The sequence below is a fragment of the Dendrobates tinctorius genome, unplaced genomic scaffold (genome assembly GCF_039654945.1).
Source record: "Dendrobates tinctorius isolate UK_male_01 unplaced genomic scaffold, ASM3965494v1 ptg000021l, whole genome shotgun sequence".
In the NCBI taxonomy this organism is placed as follows: domain Eukaryota; kingdom Metazoa; phylum Chordata; class Amphibia; order Anura; family Dendrobatidae; genus Dendrobates; species Dendrobates tinctorius.
Genome location: NW_027361689.1, coordinates 34,932,501 through 34,951,513, shown reverse-complemented (window position 1 = coordinate 34,951,513; position 19,013 = coordinate 34,932,501). Strand labels below are relative to the sequence as shown.

The 19,013-nt window shown below is 42.8% G+C and overlaps 1 protein-coding gene, 1 long non-coding RNA gene and 1 other non-coding gene across 3 annotated transcripts in view; 1 reads left to right on the top strand and 2 right to left on the bottom strand.

Moving 5' to 3' along the window:
* LOC141083755 (uncharacterized) overlaps window positions 1-13,466 on the bottom strand; it is a 72,292-nt gene extending 58,826 nt beyond the window's left edge. Inside the window, exons 1-2 of the mRNA XM_073568122.1 lie at window positions 13,336-13,466; window positions 8,912-8,973 (exon numbers count right to left, since the gene is read on the bottom strand). Of these exons, the coding sequence (XP_073424223.1) occupies window positions 8,912-8,973; window positions 13,336-13,466 (193 nt within the window). The remainder of the gene's footprint in view (window positions 1-8,911; window positions 8,974-13,335) is intronic.
* TRNAA-UGC (transfer RNA alanine (anticodon UGC)) lies at window positions 8,520-8,591 on the bottom strand. The gene has a single exon. It is a non-coding gene; the product is annotated as a tRNA-Ala (tRNA).
* A 2,163-nt stretch (window positions 13,467-15,629) lies between the features above and the next one.
* Window positions 15,630-19,013, top strand: part of LOC141083734 (uncharacterized) — a 3,963-nt gene continuing 579 nt past the window's right edge. The window contains exons 1-2 of the long non-coding RNA XR_012230811.1: window positions 15,630-15,763; window positions 15,913-16,028. This is a non-coding gene — a long non-coding RNA (uncharacterized lncRNA). The remainder of the gene's footprint in view (window positions 15,764-15,912; window positions 16,029-19,013) is intronic.

Here is a 19,013-nt window from a genome sequence, read left to right as displayed (position 1 = left end):
TTTCTTTAGAACAATTTTGGTTTTTGCAATAGCTATTTCAGTTTCATATATCTAATAACTGATGGACTCAGTTATATTTCTGGATTCAAATGAGGTTTATTGTACTAACAGAAAATGTGCAATCTGCATTTAAACAAAATTTGACCGGTGCAAAAGTATGGGCACCTCAACATAAAAGTTACATTAATATTTTGTAGATCCTCCTTTTGCAAAAATAACAGCCTCTAGTTGCTTTCTGTAGCTATTAATGAGTTCCTGGATCCTGGATGAAGGTATTTGTGACCATTCCTGTTTACAAAACAATTCTAGTTCAGTTAAGTTTGATGGTTGCCGAGCATGTACAGCCCGCTTCAAATCATCCCACAGATGTTCAATGATATTCAGGTCTGGGGACTGGGATGGCCATTCCAGAACACTGTAATTGTTCCTCTGCATGAATGCCTGAGTAGATTTGGAGCGGTGTTTTGGATCATTGTCTTGCTGAAATATCCATCCCCTGCGTAACTTCAACTTCGTCACTGATTCTTGCACATTATTGTCCGGTTCCGGCATTGGCCACACAGCCCCAAAGCATGATGGAACCTCCACCAAATTTTACTGTGGGTAGCAAGTGTTTTTCTTGGAATGCTGTGTTTTTTAGCCTCCATGCATAATGCCTTTTTGTATGACCAAACAACTCAATCTTTACTTCATCAGTCCACAGGACCTTCTTCCAAAATGTAACTGGCTTGTCCCAATGTGCTTTTGCATACCTCAGGTGACTCTGTTTGTGGTGTGCTTGCAGAAACGGCTTCTTTCACATCACTGTCCCATACAGCTTCTCCTTGTGCAAAGTGAGCTGTATTGTTGACCGATGCACAGTGACACCATCTGCAGCAAGATGATGCTGCAGGTCTTTGGAGGTGGTCTGTGGATTGTCCTTGACTGTTCTCACCATTCTTCTTCTCTGCCTTTCTGATATTTTTCTTGGCCTGCCACTTCTGGGCTTAACAAGAACTGTACCTGTGTTCTTCCATTTCCTTACTATGTTCCTCACAGTGGAAACTGACAGGTTAAATCTCTGAGACAACTTTTTGTATCCTTCCCATGAAAAGCTATGTTGAATAATCTTTGTTTTCAGATCATTTGAGAGTTGTTTTGAGGAGCCCATGATGCCACTCTTCATAGGAGAATCAAATAGGAGAACTACTTGCAAGTGGCCACCTTAAATATCTTTTCTCATGATTTGATACACCTGGCTATGAAGTTCAAAGCTCAATGAGGTTACAAAACTAATTTAGGCCTGTTTCACACTTGCTTTTTTTTGCAGCGCGTTTTTCCCGCAAAAAAACGCATTGAAAAAACGCATACAAATGCATACAAATGCTGCGTTTTTTTCAAGCATTTTTATGCGCATGCAGGAAAAAACCGCAGCGTTTTTGTGCGTTTGTATGCGTTTTTTGTGCCTTTGCGTTTTTTTACAGATTTTGGAAAAACCCCCCAAAAAAGAAAAAAAAAACATTCAACAACACACAAGACCAATGGGACTTCATTGTGGGTGTGGTATGTTAATATATAGACCCTGTCTACAGTATTCTTCACATTTGCTTGATTCTTCTCGTGACCATGGATCTGCGCTGGAAGAGTTTTCACTTCAACTTGGATTTGGACATCGCGATGGCTCAGGCGTATGCAGTTGCCTGCCATGAACAAAGGAAGAGAGAGAGGGAGCGAAGACGGCAGCGGCGGCGTATGTGGATACATCCGATTGTTGAACTCCGGGAGAGCCGTGGGGCATACCACACCCTCTACAGCGAGCTCCAGGCAAACCCGGAGAAATTTATAGATTATATCCGGATGTCCCAAGAAAGTTTCAGGGATTTGCTTGCTCGTGTCCAACAATCTATCCGGAGACAGGACACACAGCTCCGTCGTGCGATTCCTCCTGAGGAACGGCTACTGGTGACATTACGGTATGTAATATTAAACCAAGGGGTGCGGTCTGATGTTTTTTTTTTAAATTTAGTATTCAAAACCTTGGGTAATTAGTTTTCGTGAATGTACTAATATTTTATTTTATAGTTTTTTAAAATAATATACATAAATATTAATTTTACTTCTTTGTCTGTTCACAGATTCCTGGCGACTGGAGAAACCCTATCTTCACTACACTTCCAGTACCGTATTGGAATCTCTACCTTGTCAGGAATTGTTGCTGACACCTGCCGGGCTCTCTGGAATGTTCTTTGTCCAGAATTTCTGCCCCTGCCCACCGCTGAAAAGTGGATGGAAATTGCTGACAAATTCTGGACAGTATGCAATTTTCCCAACTGTTTGGGAGCTGTTGATGGTAAACACATACGGATCATCAAACCCAAAAGAACTGGATCTGAGTACTATAATTACAAAAAGTACTTTTCAATAGTACTCATGGCCATTGCGGATGCCGGATGTATGTTTGTAGCAGTGGACATTGGAGCATTTGGCCGTGGTAATGACTCACAGGCTTTTAAAAACTCAGACATGGGCCGGAGGTTGTATGGCAACCAATTTAATTTCCCTATGCCACGGCCTCTTCCTCACACCGAAGCTCCGCCACTGCCCTTTGTAATGGTTGGCGATGAGGCTTTTCAAATGTGCGGAAACTTACTGAAACCCTACTCCAGCCGGGACTTGGACCACACCAAAAAAATATTTAATTACAGGCTGACCAGGGCCAGAAGAACTGTCGAGTGTGCTTTTGGGATTCTTGTCTCCAGATGGCGAATTCTGGGCACGGCCATTAATCTTAAACTTGAAACAGTCGATAAGGTGGTGAAGGCCTGTGTGGTTCTACATAACTTTGTGATGGCTAAAGAGCACCCGACCTTTGAACTGGACGATGATGCTCCTAACCCATTGCCTGAATTCACTCAGCACACTCTCAGGTCATCCGTTGAAGTTGGCCAAATGAGGGACCAATTTGCGGCCTACTTTATTTCTGATGTAGGACGGGTGCACTGGCAAGATGAAATGGTGTAATGTTTTTGTTTGTTTATGGTAATAAAAAACCTTATTTGATACCATTACTGAGTGCACTATATTTTTTAAAATCCAATTAAATAAAAAACTTCCCATGTATAACTGAATTTTATGATGTTCACACACCTGGGCAGGTAAATACACATATGAGTTAAAATGCAGCATTGCTAGTCTGCGTGAAATATATTGGAACGAGCAAAGCTGCAGGCCATGAATCAGGAAACCAATTTTTTTCAAGAGAAAATTGTCAAACTAGTTGAAAAAAAAGTATGTGATTTTTTCAAAACCCAACCCTCAAAACCCAACCCCACCCAATGAAAGTCAATGGGGAATACAAGTCAGCATTGAGTGGATGAATGTAATCAGCTCAATTCCAACTTTTATTTAAAATTGTGGTAGTGTATAAATAGACAAGTTTCTAGAGTTATTACACTATGCCTTGGAATGACTATACTAGGCCGTGGTATTTAAAATATGAGTATAGTAGGCCTTGGGCCTACTAGTATAGTCATATGTGAAATACCACGGCCTAGTATAGTCATACCAAGGCCTACTGTAATAACTCGATTTTTACCAACTAGGATCTTGTTTCACGAAAAACAAACTGGTGAAACTTGACAAGTTTCAACAGTTTGTTTTTCATGAAACCAGATTCATGTTGGTAAAACTAGAGTTATTACTCTAGGCCTTGGAGTGACTATACTAGGCCGTGGTATTTCAAATATGAGTATAGTAGGCCTTGGGCCTACTAGTATAGTCATGTGAAATACCACGGCCTAGTATAGTCATACCAAGGCCTACTGTAATAACTCGATTTTTACCAACTAGCATCTTGTTTCACAAAAAACAAACTGGTGAAACTTTTTAAGAAAGAAACTTATTTTTTAGACAAGTTTCAACTTTTTGTTTTTCATGAAACCAGATCCAAGTTGGTAAAACTCGAGTTATTACACTAGGCCTTGGTATGACTATACTAGTCCGTGTTATTTCACATATGACTATACTAGGCCTTGGGTTGGTTTTTAACATGTATTTACCCATCAGTGTGTGTGAGCGGCGCAAACAACATTAATGAAACTTTGTAATGGTGAACCACAAATGTAAATTTATTTTTAATCACAAAAATAAACCAAAAAATTATTTTTTCCGGCGTTTGGGGGCAGATGGTTTCAATTTGGGGGTGTGCAGGGAATATGCAACACTTGCAGTTGAAGACGGTGTTTGAGGGGAAGGGGCAACAAAACTTGTGGGGGAAGGTAGTCCAGTTAAGGGAATTAAACTAGGAACACTTGGAGGAGAGGAAATCTGTTCAGGTACATTTGTTGTAATGGCATGTCGCCGTAGGCTTGTGTGCCTGGACCGACTTTGGCCCAATGCCCGCCTTGATGGATTTCGCCTTGAACTTGGGGCAAATATTGAGTGTAGGTCCCCCGTCTGCTGGGGTGGCTGCTGCTGCTGCTGAGGTGGCTGCTGCTGAGGTGGCTGCTGCTGAGGTGGCTGCTGCTGAGGTGGCTGCTGCTGCTGCTCTTGGTTGGCAGTGCTCGTCCTTGCAGGAGGACTGGTGGCGGCAGTGATGGTCCAGGTTTGCGGAATGGTGGTGGCAGGGCTACTACATGTTGTTGTAGTGGCAGGGCTGTTCCATGTTTGCCTAGTGGTGGCTGAGCTCCACGCATGCATGGGAGTGGCGGTGGTGCTCCAGACAGGAGCAGCGCTTGCCATGGTGGTGTCGGTGAAGTGACCAGCTGCACTCAGACTTGTGGTGGTGTAACGGTGGGTGTCCTGGCTTTGAATAGAGGTGTCCGTGCAGTGGTATGCAGCACAAGTCGGTAGTGAAGTGAAGCGAGTCAATGGTGGCACAGGTGGAAATGACACCACTGACTGCTGACCGTACCGATTATGCTGCATAGCCTGCAAGAAAGCATTGTTGCAGGCCTGCAGCACATTCAGCTGTTGCTCAGGACTAAGGTGTTCCGCCATGCCCTTTTCAATCTTACTAAAAAAATGGTGTGCTGGTCTGTTGAGGTCGGCCTCCAGACGGTCAAGGCGCTGTTCTACAGAATTGAAGCGGTGTTCAAAGTGGTTAAAACCACGTTCCATGAGTGCAAAACCGCTTTCAACTCTGTAGGACAGCGACTTGAGGCTGGAATTAAAGGCCTCGCTCAAATGCATAAACTTGGGCAAGACATTCCTGTCCAAGGCCCTCTGCCGCTGGCGGGTAGTGCCCGCATAACCAGTGGCAGAGACCTGGGACAGGGGAACACCTGATGGCCCAGCTTCCTGGTCACCAGCTGTGTGTGTGGCTGACCTGCAAGGTGCTTCCTGGCTGTCGGATGGCTGGGACGGGTCAGAGGACGTCCGAGGAAGGACCGCTCCAGGGCCAGGTTGCAGGGTGCTGCTCCAGGTGCTGTGGAAGAAAGGAAAATCATTACTACCATGCCTTTACAAGAAGCATCAGCTGTGGATTAGAAAAACACAGATTAATAAAAATAAAAACCCAAAATTTATAATACTTACGATCTCGTGGCAAGGACCGGTCTTAGGAACTGTGTGATAGTGACGGTATCTAGTTCTGGTCCTTGACGCAGATCCACTGCGAACCTGGCCCTCAGCACGAACATCACTGTTGAAGCGGTCCTTGATCGAACGCCAACGTGTTCGGACTTTGTCCACTGTTGGGAAAAAAAAAACAGTGCCGTCAAGGACAATAGTCACTGCGGCACAATATAGCAATACAATACTCAAAGCAGTCACTGTAGAGCCCGATGACACTGTTGGGTTTCCTGCTAGAATATACCTAGCACGAAACCCAACAGTGCCGTCAAGGACAACAGTCACTGCGGCACAATATAGCAATACAATACTCAAAGCAGTCACTGTAGAGCCCGATGACACTGTTGGGTTTCCTGCTAGAATATACCTAGCACGAAACCCAACAGTGCCGTCAAGGACAACAGTCACTGCGGCACAATATAGCAATACAATACTCAAAGCAGTCACTGTAGAGCCCGATGACACTGTTGGGTTTCCTGCTAGAATATACCTAGCACGAAACCCAACAGTGCCGTCTAGGACAACAGTCACTGCGGCACAATATAGCAATACAATACTCAAAGCAGTCACTGTAGAGCCCGATGACACTGTTGGGTTTCCTGCTAGAATATACCTAGCACGAAACCCAACAGTGCCGTCAAGGACAACAGTCACTGCGGCACAATATAGCAATACAATACTCAAAGCAGTCACTGTAGAGCCCGATGACACTGTTGGGTTTCCTGCTAGAATATACCTAGCACGAAACCCAACAGTGCCGTCAAGGACAACAGTCACTGCGGCACAATATAGCAATACAATACTCAAAGCAGTCACTGTAGAGCCCGATGACACTGTTGGGTTTCCTGCTAGAATATACCTAGCACGAAACCCAACAGTGCCGTCAAGGACAACAGTCACTGCGGCACAATACAGAGCAGGGAAATACTCACTAAACGCCTTTTTGGAGGATGCTGTGGCGCTGTCCCAGCCATCCATCAACGCTGCGGCCACCTCATTCCATAGCCGCCGGGTCACCACATTGTCCTTGTACAGCCGGTCACGGCTGTCCCACAACGGCGCACGCTCCTGGACCAGGCTGATGAGCTGCTCATTATCCAGGTAGACGTCTTCATCCCGTTGTGGAACCTAGACAAAACACATTCATTAGAATAATCAAATTTAAATTGAATAAAAAGTTACAAAAAAAAGAAACATAAAAAAAGAGTAAAAATAGAAGATAAAAAATAAAGAACATTACAAATCATTTGATACATACATTCCGTATCACCACCGGGACTTGGCTTCGCTGCTCCTGCTCTTCGCCCTCAGAAGTCCCGTCCGCAGAAGATGATGAGGATGATGTCTTAAAAAAGTTGAAAAAAACGTAAGAGATTTGGAGTAGCAGCAGATATACTTACCAGATGCACGAAAATAATCACCTCACTGTCTGCTTGCGCCAATTCCTGCCGCGATGGGGAATATTCGGATTCTGAAGACATACTGCATGTAAAAATAATAAAAATCATTAGTACATACATAATTTAAAAGGACAGGCATATAATGTAATATACTCACATTCTTGCGCTGATAATGTGTTCCTTGGTGACTGTCTGCTCTCCAATCTGTCAGTGTAGTAGTGGCAAGAGTTTTGGCAGGCACCTCCTTTATATAGACTTTTTTTTTTGACTTTAGAAGTTTATAACTAGTACAACAAGTGGTCACCACCAAAAAAACGCAGCGCTAAAAAAACGCATACATGCGCATGCCAGTGCGCACGTATGCGCATCCATAGGCTATAATGGCCATTTTTAGCGCAAAACGTGCGCATACGTGCGCATGCGTTTTTTTCCAGGACCAAAAAATGCAACATGTAGCGTCTGTGAAATACAAACGCACACCCCAAAAAAACGCAGCGCATGAAAATCGCATACGTGCGCATGCCAGCGCGCAGGTATGCGCACCCATGTTAAATATAGGGGAAAAAACGCATGAGCACGTATGCGTTTTTTCAAGCGCAAAAAAACGCAAATGTGAAACCAGCCTTAGTGCTTCAGGAAGTCAGTAAAAAGTAGTTAGGAGTGTTCAAATCAAGAAAATGATAAGGGTGCCCATACTTTTGCACCAGTCAAATTTTGTTTAAATGCAGATTGCACATTTTCTGTTAGTACAATAAACCTCATTTGAAACCAGAAATATAACTGAGTCCATCAGTTAAAAACTTTAACATATGACTGTAAATTAGTATAGAGCCACAATCCAAAACATAGTGTAAACTCTGCTCTTACCCATTATGCCTCAGTCAGGGACCCACAAGAACGCAGCCCCAACGCGCATTTCGTGTTGGCTTCTTCGAGGGTATTTGTTCCTTGTATGTGGTATTATTCGGTCACTGTGGTGGTAATATGTGGTCTGGTCATGGTGCGGTGGTATTTGTTCCTTGTATGTGGTAGTATAGGTCACTAAGTGGTGGTAATATGGTGTCTAGTCATGGTGCGCTGGTATTTGTCCCCTGTATGTGATATTATTGGTCATTTTAAAAATTGAAAAATAAATAAAAATATACCTAAATTGTATTGGATATTTTCACAAATGTTTAATAGGTTAGAGTAGAGTAGGTACTGGCCAAAAGTCTACCTTGTCGTGGCGGCGGCTTAAACAATCTTTTGACTGTGGACAGTTCGAGGGTGGAGGCGACGCTGGGGTGGAGCCTGTCCGGAGTCTCCAGGGTGCCCCAAAATTCCTAGTGGCAGCCCTGTCTACAAATACAATCTGCTCCTCTGTGGTCTATAGCGATGTCGGTCTGTACATGTATAGTGCTGGTTACAGCGCCCCCTGGTGTCTGACAGTTATTCTACATAGAATTCTCAACAAAAGCAAATCTGTCTGATATTTAGTGCTGAGTCCGGTCTTCGTGTTACATCCAGACAGAAGACATTTATCAGATTTTTGAATATTTTGTAAGTTTTCTTGTTATTTGACACAAAAGCTGGAGATGCCAGGGATTGAACCCGGGGCCTCATACATGCAAAGCATGCGCTCTACCACTGAGCTACATCCCCTGCACACACCGTCTGATGTGTGATCTCAATTCTGAGAACGATCCATGACGAGAATCTGACTCTGAATCTACCATCATAGAGCTTCTCACAATTCGTTTTTCTTTTTTCATAATTCTGCAGCATAAATGACATCATATTCCAACAGTCTGGACCATTAGGGACGAAGCAAAACTACTTTAATTCCCATCTCCCGGATGGGAACATCTCTGAGCGCTGCGCCCCCTGATGGTCTCGTAGCGGTGCTTATGTCCCCTGATGGGCTGCAGACAATCAGCGGCGGCTGAAAGGCGGCATCTCTCCTGATCCCGTAGGTAAGTTACCTTTCTTCTTGTATCGGGCACCATCGGGGCGCTCTACAGCAATGTACAGTGGGAACCAATCCCTTTAAGTATAAGAAAATCGAAAGAATTCATCGATAATAAGATTTACCTTTTCCATAAAAGCCCAAAATATTGAAAAATTATGTGGTCACTACTTCAGTCCGGCTTCTTGGTCGCAGGGTTATTATCTTTTATTCACTCCACAATTTTCCATTTTATATTTTATCATATTGATTACCCTGACACCTCCTAACTTTCCCTTTGTCATTTTAATTTTTTAAATACTACTATAGGCAAGAGTTCTGTGAATCTAACAGATGTTTTATGATATCAGGTTATAACAGCTGCCATTGATAAAAGTCTTTACAAATCAGTGTGAAGAGATTTTAGGCCCTCTTGTGGACTTTATAAGACCTGCAGCTTCCTTAACAGCTGCTCAGCACCCCACAATTGCTCTGCTGTGGGTTCAGTGGGACGAAAGAGGACCCCAACTCTGTAACACCAAAATGCTGCAATCCCTACTGACTGTAGCATCTTATAGGTAGATCTCCGACCATGACAGGTGGGTGTTAATCTGCATAACACAGCGGCACTTCATCCAGATTTCCTTCTACATTTTAAAACATACAAAAAAATTTCTGATTTGGAGATTTTTGGAATAATTTTAATTCCCAGAAACCCCTCTCTGAGCACTTTTGCACAATTCTCTCACCACTAGAGGGAGCTCACTGATTTATCACAGGGTTCAGTGGGAGCTGTTATCACTTGCTAGGAGCTCCCTCTAGTGGTGGCTGAACGCAGAGAGAATTTTATGATTTAGTGAATCTTTTACTGAGATCTCATGATAAATAGGCAAAGAGAACTCCAGATCCAACTAATATAAGCAGCCTGTAGGCTAATAATGGCACGGTCATATTTTACGCTGAGGTTGTGCACCGGGAATCCTTCTTTTTCAAAAATCTTATTTTTGGGGGGATGGCACGGGCACAAAAGTTGTGACCATCTGCAGCAAGAGTCAGTGGTTATACACAGGTGATCTCCTTCTGTGTGTGCTGGGACCAGACCTATCTCCGATCCCAGCACTTTAACTCCTCAGATGCTGTTATCAATAGTGATTGAGGTATCTAAGGAGCTCGACAGCTGAAGGTCGCTTCCTCTGTCAGCACCCCCCCGCTTGGATTCTTACGGTAACCAAAGTCCTAACTTTGACCTCTGTTCTTGCCCTATACATTATTCTATCAGATCCCCAATAGGCTGCAGCTAAACACTGACAGGTTAGTGCACAGCAGTACATAAGTAGTACTGTGCATTATCAGTGAAATCACAGGATCGCATGTTTATCCCTGTGAGAATTGTGAAAAAATTTTTTTTTTCGAGTGTTAGAGAAAAAAAATCACAAAATCATTTTTATACTTTGAAAGTATATAATTTTTCATCCGCTATGTTCTGATTACACCGGCCCCTAGTGTCTGACACATAATTCTTAAAAATTAGTTGTTCTGATACTTAATAGTGAGTCTGATCCTTGTGCTACATCCAGACAGATGACCAGGGAATGTTACTCACATTTTTTCAGATTTCTGAATTTAGATGTTATAATGTTCTTTATGCCGGGGATTGAACCCAGGGCCTCATACATGCAAAGCATGCGCTCTACCACTGAGCTACATCCCCTACAACTGCATGAGCGCTACCTGGGTAGACAGCACGAGCCGCTGAGCTCACTGATTGGCTGCAGCAGTAATGACTTTTATGCTCTAAATTATGATGAATTTTTCAAATGCGCTCAGCTTCACCAACTCCAAGATAAGCTGCACTCCCTTTCAAAAAATGGTGGAGCTGGAAGCTACAGGCTTATAAACTACAACAGCAAAAGAATGTGGGTCAAAAACTGATGAATCTTAAAATATAAGTTTTATAGGAGACAGGTCCTGGAGTGGAAACATTAGGGTCTGTGCACACGGTGCGGTTCCTACTGCGGATTCGCCGCTGCAGTACTGCAGGTGATGTACAGTACCATTATAGCCTATGTAAAAAAAACCGCTGTGCACATGCTGCGGATTTCTCCGCCCGGTTTTTGTGCGGAAATAAAAAGCAGCATGTCACTTCTTTTGTGCGGTTTTGCTGCAGTTTTCCACCTGCTCCATTCTACAAATCCACAGGTGGAAAACCGCAGTGTAAAACCGCATAAAAACGGCAGTAAAACCGCAAAAAAAAGGAAGAAATCCGCAGGAAAAATCCAGGTCATTAAACTGCGGATTTAGTAAAATCCGCACGGAAAAATCTGCAGGAGGATCCGCACCGTGTGCACATAGCCTTATACAGACAGTATGGTATAGCACTGTGGTGTTGGAGCAATTATAGGTAGGACTGTTTATAAATGTCCACAATATAATGGGTTAAGTTCAGTTCATAACAAATACTGCTACAAAGTGCTAGCATAATACTACCAAATAGAGCCCACGTAATATTACCATACAGAGCCCACATAATACAAACATACAGAGCCCACATAATACAACCATACAGAGCCCACATAATACTAGCATACAGAGCCCACATAATAAAACCATACAGAGCCCACATAATATTACCATACAGCGCCCACATGATACAACCATACAGAGCCCACATAATACAACTATACACAGCCCCCATAATATTACCATACAGAGCCCACATAATACTACCATTCAGCGCACACATAATATTACTATACAGAGCCCACATAATAAAACCATACAGAGAAAACATAATACTACCATACAGAGCCCCCATAATATTAACATACAGAGCCCACATAATACAACCATACAGTGCCCACATAATACAACCATACAGAGCCCACATAATACTAGCATAAAGCGCACAAATAATACTACATACAGCACCCAGCCCCATACTACCATACAGAGCACAGATAACACTACTATATAGAGCCTTCATAATATTACCTTACAGCTCTCACATAATATTACCATACAGAGCCCTCATAATATTACCATACAGAGCCCACATAATACTACCATACAGCACCCACATAATACTACCATACAGAGCCCACATGATACAACCATACAGAGCCCACATAATACTACCATACAGCACCCACATAATACTACCATACAGCACCCACATAATACTACCATACAGCACCCACATAATATTACCATACAGAGCCCACATAATACTACCATACAGCACCCACATAATACTACCATACAATACCCACATAATATTACCATACAGAGCCCACATAATACTACCATACAGAGCCCACATAAAACTAGCATAAAGCGCTCAAATAATACTACATACAGCACCCAGCTCCATAATACTACCATACAGAGCACACATTATACTACCATACAGAGCCCACATAATACTACCATACAGCACCCACATAATATTACCATACAGAGCCCACATAATACTACCATACAGCACCCACATAATATTACCATACAGAGCCCACATACTACCATACAGAGCCCACATAATACTACCATACAGAGCCCACATAATACAACCATACAGAGCCCACATAAAACTGGCATAAAGCGCTCAAATAATACTACATACAGCACCCAGCTCCATAATACTACCATACAGAGCACACATTATACTACCATACAGAGCTCACATAATATTACCATACAGCACTCACATAATATTACCATACAGAGCACACATTATACTACCATACAGAGCACACATAATACTACCATTCAGTGCCTGCATAATACTGATACTATGCGAACCTCCTTCCACCTGCCAGCATTAGATATGCATCTTTGGAAACGTGCGGAGCCTACAAATCTGGGAGCAGCGGCAGGTAGGGGGAGGTTCGGGGGGCTGTCATTTCACAGCCTCAGAGTAACTGGACCAGGGGTCTGCAAACACAATCTGCTCCTCTGTAGTCTCTAGCGATGTCGATCTGTACATGTATAGTGCTGGTTACAGCGCCCCCTGGTGTCCGACAGTTATTCTACATAGAATCCTCAACAAAAGCAAATCTGTCTGATATTTAGCGCTGAGTCAGATCTTCGTGTTACATCCAGACAGAAGACTGGTGAATTTCCGCACATTTATCAGATTTCGGAATATTTTGGAAGTTCTCTTGTTATGTGACACAAAAATGGGGCGCACCAACTGTACCAATCACAAATATATAAATGAAGGTTTAGGTGCAGCAACAGTGTAATAATAAACATGAGAAGAGAAGAAAAAGAACCACTGCAAATAGCGCACACTGAACCACTACAAAAACAATGTTTTATTGATGCAGCAATACAATTAAAAACATAATAAAAACATATGAAGCATCCCACAATATATAACAGTGAAGTATGGCATATCACAATTATAGATTATGCTGTAATAACCTTCTCTTATATGTAACTAAAATCTGAATAAAGTTGTACCTGTACTGATTCATATGGTTGTAATTGATAGGTTTACACGATGTCTCTGTAGTCTCTTTGAGATATTCCTTATCATTATCTTCTGTTTTCTGTATAGTAGGAGTCTGATGTGAGGGGGGTTTTATCATCATATTATCATTTTTGGCTGTGAGGTTTTACCTTATACATTGTTTGGGACATTAATCCCTTTATGGATTTTCTATCTAGTTCTATTGTATATTGTGACCTTGGAATAATATGGTGGATCCCTAGGTTTGAGCTCATGGGGACCATTGGGTTGGACCTGGGGATAGGTAGCCATTGTTATATTTTTAATGTCTTTTATGACATGTACCGGTGTTCATGCTTCACATTAACCCTAATTAGCTTATGGCTCCTTTTCATGTTGTGACCCCCTCCCTATGTGTTTGTCTGTCTCATTGTTGTGTCTGTTCTTCATGTTGCATGCTCTTGTGAGCACTGTGTGTCGTTGGAGCTGCAGCCTCGCGCCCGGGTGTGGGTTACCGCTCGGTGCTGACCTTGATTGACTTCTTTGGCCAGCATGTGGGGGCGTGAGGCTTGCGTTCCAGGGGAGAACTCCATGTGTCTCACTGGACGCAGGTGCGAAAAGGAGAGAAAAGAAATTTTTTTAAAGAAAAATTTTTTGAAGGGTTTTTTTTTTTCCCCCTGTTTTATCAACACTCCTCACACAGCTCATTGCGCATGCGCGGCGGCCATGTTCCTTCAGTTACCAGGACGCCGGTCTTTTTGTAGTGATTGGAACTTTTGGATGGGGGCAGTTCACCTGTGGTGCATGTGCGGGTCATTTGAGTCTTAGTAAGGTATATAAGGCTGTTGGATCATGATCAGTGTACTTCCCCTGATGAAGCCGCATGGGTTGCGGCGATACGCGTGGGGTATGATCCTGGGTGTAGCACCCACTTGGTTATAGCTGTATTTTCACTGCGACCTTATTATTGGTTGCTCTGGAGTAATTTTTGTGTGGTACAATTGAATATTGGATTGTGGGCATTGGCCATATTGCTGTTGGCTTATTATGGCCTGTGTGCCCTAACCAGTGAATATTTAGGGACACATGCATGGAATTATTTCATGCAGCGATTGTGCAATATTAGGGCCCTTGGTCTCCATGAGCAGGTTTATGGGGTGGTTGTTGTGAGGTTGGACCACATGGTTGATATACAGGTTATTACAGCATAATCTATAATTGTGATATGCCATACTTCACTGTTATATATTGTGGGATGCTTCATATGTTTTTATTATGTTTTTAATTGTATTGCTGCATCAATAAAACATTGTTTTTGTACTGGTTCATTGTGCGCTATTTGCAGTGGTTCTTTTTCTTCTCTTCTCATGTTTATTATTCCACTGTTGCTGCACCTAAACCTTTATTTATATATTTGTGATTGGTACAGTTGGTGCGCCCCATTTTTGTTATATATAATTGGTTTTGGTCGGTTCTTTGCCGGCCCTTCTTGTGGCCTTATTATTGGCCTGGAACATTATTGTATGCTCTAGGCGTTTACCATTAATATCATTATTATTTGGTTGATGCATTGTGCAAGGGTATTATATATTTTTTTAATTTATTGTTGTTTTATTTCAGCCGTCCTTACTGTGGTTCTTCCCGGATGGATTGGGATACGAGAGAGGCAGCATGGAGGGCGCAGTCCTCAGATATTTTTTCCACTTCTAATAGTTATATGCCTAGTTCAGAATTTGCTAGTGTGACTGCAGAGTTGATAGCAGCACATAAATTAGGCATCAGGTTGTGGTGGAACATTCGGTCCTTGGAGGAATATATTAAATCCAACATTGTGCCAAGAGGCCTTAGGGTTTCTATATATCCGGCATGGGAACCCTCTTTGGACTTTCGTGCCACATGGGAGAAGGGACTTTTACGATGCTCAGGTATTATTATGAATATGTTGTTGGAACATGATAGGGAGCTATTGGTCTCGGTTAAAAAACAGATTAAAGAATTAGATACTAAACTGAGTGCTTTTGATGAAGTGACCCAAGTATTGCCTTTTAAAACCAGGCTCAAAGAGACTTTGGACAGATATGATAGGGATATTACCCATAAGAAAAAATCCAAATTTCACAGAGATCGTAGAGATTTTGAGGAGAAGCAGGTATTCCAATGGAAACACAAAGGGAATATTAGACGTAAGGCCCCTATGGATAGGGCCCCAGAGAGAACTGTGGAGTTGGCCCGTAAACCTGATTATACATCGGGTAGTGATTTTTTATCTTCAGCCGAGAGCGAGGCCGAAATCGGACAAGAAGGGGCCGTCGCAGGCGGGAGGATGTTCACAAGAAACACCCGCTTCAGGGGACGCAGGCCCCCACAGTACAATCAGTACAGGAATTTTCGCAAGTAGATGAGGAGGTTGTCGTGGAGGATGGGACTACGGAGATACAGGTACAGGAGAATGTGCTTCAAATCATTAACCTATCTCAATATAACCTTTCACCTTTGGAAATTTCTGTGTTACAGAGGGGTTTGACTTTTTCGCCTGTTATAGGTATGGATAAGTTCACTTTGGATAAGGACCTTTATATTTTTTGCAGACAATTAATTCTTCAGGTTTTACATAACAAGCCACGGATGGTGGATGGTTTGGATCAAACGGATCGTCAGGTGTTACAGGATCTATTGGATCTTTTACAGGAGGACACGACACATGGTAAAAACCGATTTCCTTATAAAAATAAATCAATGGTAGCCCCGTCTTTTTCCTTGGTTCCAGCTGTGAGGGTTTTTTTTGAGTTGGTCAAAAAAGATTTTTGGCCATTCCTGCTAGATCACGTCACGTGGATAATCTACATGCGGGGGAAAGACTGGCTGTGGATAATTTAAAATCTAACAAATTGTTTTTGATTAAGGAGGCTGATAAAGGTGGAAATGTGGTGTTGTGGCCGCATGAATTATATCAGGAAGAGGCGCACCGCCAATTGGATAATGTTCAATTCTACAAAAGATTACCGTCAGATCCTACTGGACCCTTCTCTATTAAATTCAAGAGACTACTAGATAGGGCTTTTGAGTTGGGTATTATTAACAAGAAGGAGATGGAATTTTTGTGGGTTGAACATCCAATCACTCCTACCTTTTACATGTTGCCGAAGGTCCATAAGGATCTTATTAGGCCTCCGGGCCGACCTATAGTTGCCAGTATAGGCAGCTTATGCGAAAAGGCCTCTATCTATGTGGACTATTTCCTTCAACCGATGGTGAATACGTTACCATCCTATATACAGGATACCTCTCATTTTATTAGGAAACATCGTGATGTTACTCTACCCCCTGGGGCCTTGTTGGTCACTTGCGATGTAGAATCGCTTTACTCTAATATTGACCATTCTGATGGCATCACTGCAGTACTGTATTTTTTTGATCAGATAGTTCATTCGGATAGAATGCACGATTCATTCATTGTGGATCTGTTAGGTTTTGTGATGAAGCATAATTTCTTCCTTTTTGACAGGTCTTATTTTCTCCAGACCTCCGGTGTGGCTATGGGGGCCAGATGTGCCCCGGTTTTGGCTAATTTGTTTCTCGGATGGTGGGAGGCCACTCGGGTATATGTGACACAAATGTTCAGAGATAAAGTGCGACTTTGGTCGCGCTTTATCGACGATATTTTTTTCATTTGGACTGGTACGGTAGAGGAATGTGATATCTATATGGGATTATTGAATTCCAATCCATACAACATTGTGCTCACTTATACTGTGTCCTCTGTTTCAGTTAACTTCTTGGATCTTACGGTCTCTAATATCAATGGGGGCATCTCTACAAGACTATTTAGAAAACCCACTGCTACAAATAACCTTTTGGACTATACAAGTTTTCATCCAGCCCATACGAGAAATGGGGTGCCCATAGGGCAATTTTTGAGAGTACGAAGAAATTGCACATCGGAGGTAGTGTTTCGTGAGGAGGCTGCACAATTAACGAAGTGCTTCAGGAAGAGAAACTATCCTCGGGGTAGCATTTCACGAGCTTATCAGCGAGCGAATGGTACTACGCAGGACTCTCTCCTGGTTACTTGTGACAAGATTCGGAGTGTGATGCCCCGGTTCATTACGCAATATAATAGTCAGTGGTCACAGGTGAGAGAAGTGATTGGGAGACATTGGGGTATTCTTACAACGGACTTGCAGACGTCTGCTCTGGTGCCGGAACGGCCCTGTATAACAGCAAGGAGGGCTCCAAACTTTAAGGATATTTTAACAAAAAGTCACTATATGAGACCAGTAATTGGGTTGGAAAGGGGAATAATGCTTAGGGGCTCATTTGCATGTGGCAATTGTACCATATGCCCCCATATGCATTCCATCAGGGATTATTTTGTGAACCCAAAAGACGGCACTAGACATAGGTTAAGGTCATATACAGTGGGGCAAAAAAGTATTTAGTCAGTCAGCAATAGTGCAAGTTCCACCACTTAAAAAGATGAGAGGCGTCTGTAATTTACATCATAGGTAGACCTCAACTATGGGAGACAAACTGAGAAAAAAAAATCCAGAAAATCACATTGTCTGTTTTTTTTTCATTTTATTTGCATATTATGGTGGAAAATAAGTATTTGGTCAGAAACAAGCAATCAAGATTTCTGGCTCTCACAGACCTGTAACTTCTTCTTTAAGAGTCTCCTCTTTCCTCCACTCACTACCTGTAGTAATGGCACCTGTTTAAACTTGTTATCAGTATTAAAAGACACCTGTGCACACCCTCAAACAGTCTGACTCCAAACTCCACTATGGTGAAGACCAAAGAGCTGTCAAAGGACACCAGAAACAAAATTGTAGCCCTGCACCAGGCTGGGAAGACTGAATCTTAAATAGCCAACCAGCTTGGAGTGAAGAAATCAACTGTGGGAGCAATAATTAGAAAATGGAAGACATACAAGACCACTGATAATCTCCCTCGATCTGGTGCTCCACGCAAAATCCCACCCCGTGGGGTCAGAATGATCACAAGAACGGTGAGCAAAAATCCCAGAACCACGCGGGGGGACCTAGTGAATGAACTGCAGAGAGCTGGGACCAATGTAACAAGGCCTACCATAAGTAACACACTATGCCACCATGGACTCAGATCCTGCAGTGCCAGACGTGTCCCACTGCTTAAGCCTGTACATGTCCGGGCCCGTCTGAAGTTTGCTAGAGAGCATTTGGATGATCCAGAGGAGTTTTGGGAGAATGTCCTATGGTCTGATGAAACCAAACTGGAACTGTTTGGTAGAAACACAACTTGTCGTGTTTGGAGGAAAAAGAATACTGAGTTGCATCCATCAAACACCATACCTACTGTAAAGCATGGTGGTGGAACCATCATGCTTTGGGGCTGTTTCACTGCAAAGGGGCCAGGACGACTGATCCAGGTACATGAAAGAATGAATGGGGCCATGTATCGTGAGATTTTGAGTGCAAACCTCCTTCCATCAGCAAGGGCATTGAAGATGAAACGTGGCTGGGTCTTTCAACATGACAATGATCCAAAGCACACCACCAGGGCAACGAAGGAGTGGCTTCGTAAGAAGCATTTCAAGGTCCTGGAGTGGCCTAGCCAGTCTCCAGATCTTAACCCTATAGAAAACCTTTGGAGGGAGTTGAAAGTCCGTGTTGTCAAGCGAAAAGCCAAAAACATCACTGCTCTAGAGGAG